The sequence below is a fragment of the Esox lucius genome, chromosome 15 (genome assembly GCF_011004845.1).
Source record: "Esox lucius isolate fEsoLuc1 chromosome 15, fEsoLuc1.pri, whole genome shotgun sequence".
Classification (NCBI taxonomy): domain Eukaryota; kingdom Metazoa; phylum Chordata; class Actinopteri; order Esociformes; family Esocidae; genus Esox; species Esox lucius.
Window position 1 is genome coordinate 28,682,833 of NC_047583.1, and position 12,296 is coordinate 28,695,128.

At 46.3% G+C, this 12,296-nt stretch overlaps 1 protein-coding gene across 4 annotated transcripts in view; it reads right to left on the reverse strand.

Moving 5' to 3' along the window:
- fermt2 (fermitin family member 2) overlaps positions 1-12,296 on the reverse strand; it is a 43,842-nt gene that overhangs the window by 14,626 nt on the left and 16,920 nt on the right. For 2 of the 4 annotated variants that reach the window (XM_010878742.5, XM_010878743.5), the window contains exons 3-8: positions 11,839-12,072; positions 5,879-6,007; positions 3,621-3,653; positions 1,533-1,758; positions 825-927; positions 419-526 (exon numbers count right to left, since the gene is read on the reverse strand). In XM_010878742.5, the coding sequence (XP_010877044.1) occupies positions 419-526; positions 825-927; positions 1,533-1,758; positions 3,621-3,653; positions 5,879-6,007; positions 11,839-12,072 (833 nt within the window). The remainder of the gene's footprint in view (positions 1-418; positions 527-824; positions 928-1,532; positions 1,759-3,620; positions 3,654-5,878; positions 6,008-11,838; positions 12,073-12,296) is intronic. The other 2 variants (XM_010878745.5, XM_010878744.5) reach the window with 1 other exon arrangement.

Here is a 12,296-nt window from a genome sequence, read left to right on the forward strand (position 1 = left end):
AATAAAATAGCACTGACATATTAGATGTCATCCCAGTCCCAAAGAGAACTGTGGGGTCGAGTGGCATTTGAACAAGGTCACAGTGTCAGTAAGGGGTCTAGATTCTCACCACTTTATGTCAGGAGTGGGTTTTATGGACAGGATTATTTGATTTCATAGCAGTTGCTCTCTGTAGTCATATAGCAATGTGAACAGTTAGTGTTGAGGGGGCCATGTTTTTGTGTACTCCAGCAGACCAGAACAGTCAACCAACAAATCCTAGTCTCATCCCAAAGCAACATACCAATTTAATGCTGTTTTGGAGTGTTCTGTTTGACAGGCGCTAAGCACATAGAGAAGATAGATACAGCAAAGATTGGTTAGCAATCCTGTCTAATTGCACGACCCGTGAACAAAGAAACAGAGACTGACGTCTTACCTGCAGGGCTGCAAACATCATCATCTCCTCCTCTGTGCATTCTATTTCCTCTAGCAGAATGGCCCACTTGGCTTGTTCGAAGAGCTGGTTGACCCGGATGGCATCGTACTGCATGGAGGAGAACACGCATCCATAACCCAGGCACAAAACCAGTCTCTTCACAAAAACATAGTACAGTCAGACCCAGCCCTCTGTCCAGCTGCGAAAATATCAGGACCATGGGGGGTGCTTCCTCTAATCTACGCCCCTCAAAATCTGTCAGCAGCAGATGATGAAGGCTGCTGTGGTGAGTGCATGGGCATGTTTTCAATGCGCTGTGTATTTTGTTACGCTAGTTAGAGAAAATATTTTTTCAGGAGAAACCTTCAAGCTTTATCTGATGGAATAACAGGTCCGCGTGCACTACCTTGGGGTTGAGGTCGAAGAAGCTGTGGTACTTAAACCGCAGGAGGAGGACCTCGTTCTCCTTGACATCCTGCTCCATCAGAGACCTTGATGAGTCCAGCCACCTTCACAGGAACAGGGTAAAAAAAACAGAACAATCAAAAGAGCGAACAGAGACTTTCACCTCTGAGAGATGGTTCCACATTCACAATGATACCGTTGGACCAGAGCTGTGAAATGGCCAAGTGGCACCGAACTTTGGAATACTTGCACTGGTTGGTTCAGCAGAAAACAATCCCCTTCTCCATTGACCCCCATTGCAAAAGAGCGAACTTCAGAGCTGATTAAATTGGCAGAAAAGTTGCTGCATTGTTTTATGCAAATGTAACCAGTAAAAAAGATCTAAACTATGGTTCTCAAATACAACCCTCTGAGAAGAACCCTATTCCTCAGTCTATTTGGCATGGGTGAGAGGGACATTAAGAGACAGCAGGGTGTCCCAGTGGTTAGAGAAAAAGGGTATCCTTGTGTGCTGTTTACTCTAAGTCCACAATGTAGGAGGGAGGTGATAATGGCTGCAATACACAGCGATGGACAGAGGTATCTGCAGATTAGAGGTAACAATATTTTTGCCTACAATGCTCCTCCGTTCCCGTTCCATTATGAGATGCTTGTGAAACCAGTGTTCAAAAGGGGGCACTCGTTGACAGACGTGATCATGGCGACTCACCCCTGGTTGATCTTGGCCTTGTCCAGGAGGGATTGGGGCTTATAGAGCTTGGCCAGGATGTCAGGCGAGGTGATTGGCTGGCTGACAGCAAGGATGCTGGGATTGCCCTCAGAAAGAGGGCTGTCCCCAAACCAGGCGGTGGTTGGAGACAGGGGGCTGCCGTCTCTGGAGTCATAGGTAGGGGTCATGGTCTTACTGTAGAGCCCTGGACTGGAGTAGATGCTCCCTGAAAATCACACAAAACATGTTCAGGACCCTTCAGTAGACTGAGGGACATCGGCTTCAGTTCCATTTCAATTCGGGAGCAGAATTCAATTCAACGACTGCAAAGAAATATTCATTTAAAATGAGGATTAAGATTTCCGAAGATGGGATATTTGATTCACTTCCTGAACTGAAATGGAATCAATCCAATCATGAACAGGAAACTCCACCGTGGCATTGTTTGATGAGTCTCCGGCGAAACACCAAACTATGACAAAAACACGCTCACATTACAGTCCCCTGCAAAAGCAGGCACATTACTGCCCCCCCCCCCCCCAAAGAAAAAAACAAACAAGTGAAGATCCACAACACACACTCGCAGCCCACGCTTGAAGGCAATGCACCTGGTTGCAACATCTGTCTGACGGGCAGTCTGGACGCCTGGCTGTTGGCATGCAGATGATGCACACGCTTGTGATCAAACAGAGATGTGTTCACCGCAAAAAGGAGACCGCAACTAGCATCATGAAGGGGAGGGAGGCATGGAGTAATGGGGATTGGGTACACAACAAGGCAGACAGCACACTAACTAAAAGCTAGCATATTGCTCTGCTTCGCTGGTGTCCCATTTAAGAAAAACAGGAGCAGTAAATGTTTCTCCCTTGGGTGAAGAAGAATGTGTGTGTGTGTGTGTACAAATAGAGGCTTTTCTTTGGATTTAAGCCATTAGACAAATAAATCAAGTAAATAATTAACAAATGTGAAAGTGATACTTCCTGTTGGTTGCCTTTGTCAACCACACTGGCCTGAAAAAGAATGCGGGCTTAAATATTAGACAACAGGAAATGACCTTTGTGTGTTTGCGTTACAGTAGAGGTCATGAGAACATTGGCCAGGTCACATCGGACCATCCCCTAATGACTACGGATCGTTTCTAGAAGGCTCTGTTTAGGTTATCTCATTTAATGCAGGGAAGACTGGCAGGTCAGGAAGAGCACTGATGTCCCATCTGGTCACAAGAGGAACCCCCCCCCCCCCCCAATTACGGAAAACAAAGTCCGGCCCTTGTGTTTATTCCCAGACGTTGAGTTTCAGTGGGATAGTTCCATTGAGTAAACAGACCACATTAACAGGTCTTAATCAGTGATCCCCTTTTCCTGGAACCCCTTTAACGGACACCACATCTGATGTCTTCAGTAAACGCTTTATGTTTATTATTTGAATAGCCTTTTTTCCAGCACTGACTTGTGCCGATAAATTATTTGGACAGAATGAACTTACAACTAAGCTGGTTGGTTGTTTCAACGGTCTTCCTAAAAAGGTATGCACGGATTAGAGTGTCTGCTAAATGAATAAAATGTCAAATGTAATGGATATATACTCTAAATGACTAAAATGTCATGGATGTTAGAAGAGGATTCCACTGTATGAGTCTCGGTTTCGAAATGTGGCTTCGGTATGTTTTTGGATTTTCTTAATGGTCCACTTGAAATGATATCAGTGTGTCACGTTTAGACATTGAGGCCTATTATGTTCCATGTCACTGATTCTTCAGGATACCTGTTGAGCCAAACGTGAACAGCTCCGCTTTCCAGGAAACAAATGCATAGTGTGCAAAGCAATTTCTTTTCTCCCTAACACAAAGCGAGTGAATTTTGTTAAAGATTCGGAGCTGGGCAAAGCCTGTCGCATGACCCAAGCCAGCTGATGCGCTCGGTCAGGTGACAAGGGCGGCAGACGGTTTCCTAAGGATCCAGCCTCAGCACGTGACCAAACAATCCCTCCCGCTGAGGGGTGAGGGGGTAAGGCAAAGGGGTGGCAATAAGAAAGGGGAGAGGAAGCACTGCAGAGAAAGGGAGAACAGAAAGCCAGAAGAAAGCTTACCTTTAACCGGCCCGATGTAAATTATCTCCGAGGCTGGAGTGGAAAAAGAGAATGAGAGAGAAACAGGGAGCGAAGGAAAGTAGAGGAAAAGGAGAAGGGAAAAAAAGAGGACAGATTAAAGAGATATTAAAGGAGAAATATAAAAAAAAAGGAGGAAAGGAGGGAGTATGGAACTCTTTTTTAAGAACCAAATGAAAACCAGGGAAGGGCAATGCCAGAGTCCCAAACTAACCAGTCAAGGAGTGGATGACTCACTATGCCCCATCCACTGGAAGGAAAATAAACGTGGCATGACAAACCCTGGTCAGTCCCCATCCGTTCTCCCAGTCATCAACATCCAATGTCATTTGTCTCTAATTGAAAAGCAAGGCATGGTGCTTCTTGGAATGACCTAGAATTAGAACTAGTAAATGAGAAAATGTTCCACCTTGATAAACCTGTAGGGATGACTGTCAGAGAGGAGGAGTAGAGAGAAGCAGCTCTGAAGGGGCACACCTAGCTGATGGCTCTAGCGATGAGTCATGTGTTATACAATCAGTGATGTGGTCTTTTCCATAGTGACATAAGCTATGCTTCTCAGGGTGCAATGTGGGTGGACGGTCTGGGACACTAGCCATTTGGAACTTGGCAACATCTTGACCTCAGCATTGACCCCTACCCCAGATTCCTGTTGTCCAGAGTGTGTGTAGGGTAAGAGTTATCCCTTCTGTGAGGACGGTGAAATGGACTGTGTTGTGGGGAAACCTGTGTAAGCTAGAGGCTTTGTGAGCCAACTGGTCAGGGTTTGTGTATTGCTGCTCTCTCTGTGTCTGTCCCCTGTCCGTCCCTACCCAAAAAACAGATCGTCATAACATGTCTGCGGCCCCCTCTCCCCCTCTCCCCTCATCCTACCATCTTTAACCCTTCAGTGTGTAGGCTTTAAATGTGACAGTGGCCAAGCTCTCTGATAACACCAGTGAAATGTTCCTGCCATTGGATCTGGGTAGATTTATGAGCGGTTGGAAATTGGTTGGTTGTCGATAATCGATATCGATTCTGACATTGTTCTGCTGATGTATGGGAGGACCATGATGTATGGGAGGACCATGATGTATGGGAGGACCATGATGTATGGGAGGACCATGTATATGGAGGACCACATATATGGAGGACCATGATGTATGGGAGGGGGCCAGGGACCCAACAGAAAACAAAATGATCTAAAATGTATGTAATGATGGCAGCTATAGAGCATATTGATTATTTCTTGATGACAAAAAGGAAAACGCTTATTGCCCATACGCAATACTTTATGCCACTTAGGATGGCTTTTTATGAAATACATTTCAGATACCCAAGAAGGATTGCTAATGTCTTTACCCAGATATTAGCTGAGACGCAGAAGCATATTTCATAAAAAATTAAGGAATAAAAAAGTGCTTTATGCCCCCCACATATTTTTGTGCATGAAGCCTTGGTATGTATGTGTGGGATTATAGGCCAAGTAGCTACAAGAGAGAACAGGGCTGGATCTTTAGGACAATAAGCCCCATTCACACTGTCTCAGCATTAGCATGGCCCCCATGTGTTCCTCCTCTGTCCTCACATGGCTGTAGCTAATTCACAGACAGGGCTAGCAGGCGGGATGAGGAGAAATCAGAGGAGGGGCTGGTCTAGCGCCGCTTCTACAGCCTGGTATGGGTCTAAAATGGCAGAGTGACCAACTATGCAAGGAATCCAAATCATTCGCTCTCTCCGCCTGCCAAGGAGTAAGGAGCCCAGAGTGTAGAAATCATACCACTGCCTCTTAAGCTCACACATTCGAGGAAATCAAACAAAATAGTGCATTGGGTACGCCTCAAATCTTTTTAAAACTTTATGGATAGAAATGTAGATAGAGGGACAGGCAGACGATGTTATTAGGAAGTAGTGATTCGATCACAGATATTCCAAAAGTGGAATTGATAACAGAATTAATTGATTTTGACCAACGTAGAAGTTCCTCTGAATATAATGTGATGGTGGTGCAATAAAAAGTGTTTTATGAAGTCAAGACAACATCCCTGTTACCGTGGCATCCATTATGTGTTGTGGCCATGTCTTTCATCAGGGTGGCATGTGAAAGCCACAAAGCCAGGCCTCTCCATATTAAAGACACTGCTTCACCCGGGGGCTAACATCCAGAGGCAACTGCTACACTTCTCCTGGAGATGGGGTCCAGGGTACGTCAACCAGAGGGGGAGACTGTGAGTTGAAGTTCAGTAAGTGCAGGATCTTACCTGATCCAGGGGTGAGCAGTGGCCCCTCCAGCTCCAGAGCCTCCTCCTCAGTTTCCTCAGGCTTTTTCTTCTTCTTCTTGGGGTCGCGGGGCTTACGCAGTAGAGATGCCTCCTCTGGGTGACGAATGTCTAGAGGGAGAATGGTAGAAGGGGAAAAGCAGAGAAAGGGGAGAAGACAAAGAGAGAGAGGGGAGGGAGAGAAGAGGGACAGAGAGCGTCAAGGCGTTGTCGCTGCCAGGCGTTGTTCCTAGGTCTACCAAAACAGTGTAGCGCTGTCTCAAACCAAACCGCCACGACCCCCGCTGAGAGGAAGACAGTGATGTGCAAGAGAGAGTGTCCAATGGGCTTTTAAAGAGTTTAGCTGGATGCACAAAAACTAAACGTAGCCCTGTTGCTAGGTTACCTCAACCCGGAACCCAAGAGATGAGAGATGATGTGGCATTGTCCGCATCTACGGACAGTGGTTAGGGGCCTTTCAACTACAGGCCTCACATAAACCGCTCTACGCAAAGCTGACAAACAACTTGAATAGAGGGTAGGCCAACCCAGCCTAAAGTCAGTGTGACAGACGTGAGAACAGAGAGAGGAGAGAGAGAGAGAAAAACAAAGGAGACAATCATAAACAGCTGTGCACATGAGGGGTGGAAAATTGATAATCCCATTTTTGTGGACCGTAGCACCCCCTAGCCCTTTCCAAATATACGAGGATGGATGTGTGATCGCTTCAGAGTACACATACACAGACTAGATGTTTGATCTAATACCACTCAGCTTCAGCACTAAATAATGACACAAACAGAAACACTTCATAACCAGCCTCCAGACAAGTGTGTGTGTGTGTGTGTGTGTGTGTGTGTGTGTGTGTGTGTGTGTGTGTGTGTGTGTGTGTGTGTGTATTCTACAGAGGGAATAAAACTAGACAGTGAGCTCTGTGTAAAGCCTCCTGACAGACATAGATACAGCTCTGTTTTAGTCATAATATCAGGTTTGCCGAATGTATCAGTCCTTCATCCTTCTCTCCCCTCCCTGATCTCTCTGACATTACTATGCAACTTCACTACACTCCTACAACTACACTACACAGCACTATCACACAACAGCTACACTACAGCACTATCATATTAGTATACTACTGTTCAACTCTGCCACACTACTACTTCACTACACAGCTCTCCTCCCCTCTCTGTTTAGACTGGGTAGGCCAGGGTACCATCACTTGGCTACACGCACTACAGCACTGATCTTCCACCACACATGAGGTAAATTGGTGGCTGGCTTTTTGCTGTGCTTCTATGATCATGATCAAGAGTTGGGTGGTTGTGACGTAGTCATTTCAATGTCATTTATCATTTAGTCAGGTTTGATAGCCTATTTTCACAAGTGTTCCCGGATGCCGTACAACCCTGCCTTATTTTCCATAGCTGGGGAAGTAGATGTGTGTAGGGGAGAGTGAGACAGAGAGGCTTGGCGAGAATTGCTTGTTTAGTTTGTTACTAAAGCAAAAAGCATTCCAGGGGTTTTAAGAACTACCAGATGGTAGCTCGCTCTCAGTCACTCGCCCACTCCCTCAGTCTCCCGCCCTAGCTCATTTTCTCTTCTCTCGCTGCACAAGCCCTGTGCCCTTATACAGCCATCGTTGTGCAAGCAGGCTGCCTTGCTTTACCAAGACTAAGCCAATTTAGAGAGGGATATGCAGAGAGAGGACGGGTGGTGAGGTGAAGAATGAATACTATACAAACCGAAGCTCCCCTGGTGGGGCTTACTTTGATGTTAGACACTGGTTGAAGATAACAAATAGCTAACCAGATAACAAATAGCTAGATTGGCAATCCAGCTAACATTATACAATGTGTGGTTTGGAATAATCCTTTTTTTATCCATCATGTCCATGGTATAACTAACAGAGCAAGTATTTGTATAGGTGTCCTAGGTTAGTAGAACAGGACAGGGAAACCTTCCTAGGTTCAGCCTTAGGAGCTAACTAGGTAACAAATAGTTAGCATTGCATTCTAGCTGATGTTACACAATGTAATAGATGTCCCCCATGCTACGCGAAGGTGTAGCTGACGTCTTGGGGGAAAATATGGTCAACAGTTAGCTTTTCAGGTCCATGTCAGCCTGTATATTCCTCCATCATTAACAATTGAAACAAGAGAAAGTCACCAGTAAGACTCAGAACTTGCTGAATGTGACTACACAGACACATATTTGGTCATTTCAAGTATTTCATTTCAATTTTCCCCAATATATTACTAAAACAATTCAAAATGTTCTGCTTTTCTATTGTGGAAATCATACAAAGGGCTCCTTTAGGGTTGTTATTTGGACTGATCCTAGATCTGTAGCTAAAGGGCAACGGTTGGTTACAGAGGGCAAAGCAGGATGGGTACCAGAGCATGTCTGCAAAGCCTTACAAGTAGTTGACTTTCATTAGAAAACACAATGCCACAAAATAAGAATAACCTAAATGAAATCATTTTGACATGATCCAGGCTCCTAGCCAGATAGACGGACTGGCTGAATGCCAGCTCTGCAGTAGACTTGTAGCCACCACACCAACATAACAGAATCCTTAACATTTCAGTCATAAGCAACCTAAACCCTGTTGGAAATTAAACAAGTGGCAGGTAGAAAATGATGTCCCTCCCCATCCTTCTACCTATCCATGGTCCAGTTCAAACAGGACAGTTTCAGACACTCAGCGCCAGCGTCTGAAAAACTAGGCCTGCCAGCACTGAGCCAAACAGCTAAGTGCTGCAGCCTGACTGACATTAGCACTAACGGGACATCGGATTGGTCAGACCTGCTAGAGGCTAGTCTTCCTCTGGAACAGCTCAGGCGGCCAAGTCAGGTCACACAGAGAGTCATACTACATCTCCTGGCCTTCTACATTGGTTGAATGGATGAGCCTTCTGCCAGCAGTGTGAGTCAGGACCATACAACCGGCTAAGCACAGTTCAGCCTAAACTAGACAGACTGCTACCAGACATTTAGCCAGCACGGTCAGGACAGGAAATGTCTAAACAGATACCCTCTCATATCGCTCGAACATTCATCAACCAAAACCTCCAGTCAAAACCAACACTAAAGTAGGCTAAAGTTGTCCGCTTTCCTCTACTCCTATTTGACGGCAATATTAGGTTTCCCTCTGTAGACACAGTGTGGCAGAGTTTTTTTTCTTCCCTGAGCTCAAGGTCTCACCCTGTCTTCTGTGAGGTGAAAGGAGCTGTAGGCTGACAGCTGGTCAGTGTGTAGGCTTTGTAGTGCAGAGAAGGAAAGAAAACATGGCAGTGGTGGTCAGGGTGTTAGGGAACGATGCACCAACATGTCACGCTCCACACTAACTGCAGTATGTTGCCTGCTAGGGATCAGTTTCACACACATCTGGCTGAAGTCTGTCCTGTAGGGTTTGGTCCAACTGTTGGGCTATTACAATTACAAGAATGGTTCAAAGTAAGAAGGATAAACATGGTATTTCATCATCACAGCTGTCAAAACCAAGAAAATATCTCCTCCTCAATGACTGAGAGAATCGCAATAAACTATATTTTGCATAGAGTGATGTAGAAGTTGAATTGTGTTGTTTTACTACAGTAAGAGTCTCAACCCAGCCCAGACAGTGGCCCTCTTCCTCTGTGGGCAGGCCAAAGTCCCCTTCGGCCACATTTAACTCCACAATGTCCCCCTCCAAGAGCGCCAAGAACTGGGCATGACCTCAGAGAGCACAGGGTGGTTCTCTGCAAACATCGAGGCTGTGACTCACTCCTGCACGTTCACACTCCACAACAGCGCAGGTAAGAACCCAGGCGCTTATTTCACGTCCGGATTGCTGCAAACCAGACTGATGGCACAAGCAGGGAGCTCCGCCGACAGTGAGCAAACCACCGAAACCGTGTCAAACGCCACAGTCCACCTGGTGCTAAACCCACATCACCCGATTCCCTCAGGAGAAGGCTCTTCTAGACGGATAAAATGTAAACGTGTGCCCACAGGCGGCCACCATCCAACCCAAGGCGGACTGGTTCTGTGGACATGGCTCACTGGAAACTAGCCAGCTGCTCTGGACACGGGGGAACAGAAGCACTTAAGAAATTATTAGACTGATCCCCTCCTCTAAAAGTATGTGCGATTCAATGGGCCAGTGAGACGCCAGAGAGACAACCCCCCCTCTCCTACATCTGGTAGGGGTGGGGGGGGGGGGTAGTCAGGGGGAGACTGAAAAAGAAAGAGCCAAATGTGTGTACTCTTTTTTTTTTTTGTGATGGGAAAGCGAGAGGGCGGAGAAAATGATAAAAAGACATAACTCCTTTGTACTGGGGGAGTCAACTTGGAGCACCAGGACACAGCTACTGGCTGACCCAAGAAAATATCCCCTCCAAATCAATCATTGTGAGGAAAGAGAGAGAGCGAGAGAGTTCATCGGATCGGTCGGCGTTTTGCACAGCTGCAGAGTATCCATCTCCCTTCCTCCCTCCTTCATCCTGCCTACCTCCCTCCCAGTCTGTCTGTAATATGGGCCAGTTGGACAGGGCCTCCAGTCTTCTCTTCCTGACCTTGCTATTCCCTGTCTCATTCCCCATGCTGTGCAGCTCAGACAGTCACTAACAGGAAATTGTCCAACTGAACACCATCCAGATAAAGACAAACTAAATTGCTCCAGAACAGAAGAGGCCACTGTATGAATGATCCCTCCAAAAACGTAAATGCCCTAAAAGGCAACCAGCAGAGGGTGAGTTAAGAAAGAGAAGGACATTGTGGGACAACTTTGCATGCGCCTAGTCAGCAAAGAGCAATTTGTCATGAATTGTACCTAAACCAAAACAGATTTGTTATAGCATAGTTTGACTATTTCCAAAGAAGACTGGGCCACAGTTAAGGGGCTCGCCACTAGAACTGTTCATTTGGTTAGTCACTTGTTTCTGAATAACAGTCATCCAGCAATCCAGTTTATTTATACACCACAAATATGTTATCGGCCCTCTCGTTTCAGAGAAAACACATAGGTCATAGTGGGTCATTTTATGCCTTTATAAATAAAATGTGCTTTTCAACCAAAGAAAAACAACAAGGTTCCAGTGTTACCTAGAACAGCCAACAAAAACAGCACAGGAGCCATAATTCCTGAGTTGGGCCTTCTGAATACTAGCCAGATTAAAAAGGACCCCAAATGGTGGTCATTTTATATAAAAAAGGCTAGCTACAGCTATGGTATTCAGTGGAAGGCACTGGAAATGACATGTAAGGTAGAGAAAGATCCATTTTACACAGACAGATTCATTTGGCTCTGGTGTTTGACCTCTCAACCTAATCTGACAGGGCTACAGGGAAGGACCAGGGGCAGATATTGGTGGGAGTATTGTCTGACCTTACAGCGCTCATTAGGGGGCGGGGCCTTGAGGGCTAAATTTGGACATGGTGGTGTGCGCGTGAGAGGGACAATAACCATCTCTGAATGTCATTAGGATGTGTTTTGTCAACAGAGTTGATCTAACAGGATTAAGACAGTGATGCCCGGTTCTCCTCAGAGGGCAGGCCCCTATCAACAGAGGTTCCAAAAGTATCAGTGCATATCTCAGACCACTTTGGTCTTTTAGCTCGTAAGAATAAGACCATACAGACACTGCACTATTACTTTATGACACAATGTGGACACAGGCCCAAGTAGCAGAATCAAAGGTAGCCGTCTTATCAGAACAGGAAGGCTGCACGAGCGCTGATCTCTCAGCCTCTGTTTGACAAACAACCAGCAGTGGAAGACAGGGGGAAAAAAAGGAGTAGTGGCAGACATGAATGGAATGTACAAAACGTTTCCGGTAGTTCAACTAAAAATATTACAGCAAGGTTAGAGCGTCTCAACCAACCACTCGAAAAAGCACACACGCCGCCAGGAAGGACGAGCGTTTTTTGCTCGACGTGCACACTAGAGTTAGTACGAGTCGACCGTGCGGCCGACGACTTACTGAAGGTCTTGCAGATGTCGGAGACAGCCTTGAAGACGCGGTCGGAGAAGTTGACCTTGACCTTCATGTGCTTCATGTTGGGCAGCTGCAGTCGGAGCAGCTTGTGCTGGGGAGTGAAGAGAAGCCGGGCATCTGCCTGGATGCCGTACTTGTCCAGGGTCCAGTGGGTCTTCAGCAGCCAGGTCTTCTTCTTCTCCCACCACAGGGCGTGGTCCGACCAGTCCTTCTTCACATCTGACAGAGAGAGGAGAAGGGTTAGTGGCTCTGTTGTGCACAGGTACAGCAAGCTCCAGGGCAGCGGAATGTCAGGTTGGCCGTCTGTGACGTTAGGGAGTGCATTTCATCTAAACAGATGGGGCTAACGCAAACAGCGTCACTGTACTGAAACCGATCAACAGTAAAAAGGAAAGCCCTCTGTATGTGGCACTCTGACAGGGAGACTTGACATCAGCCAATGT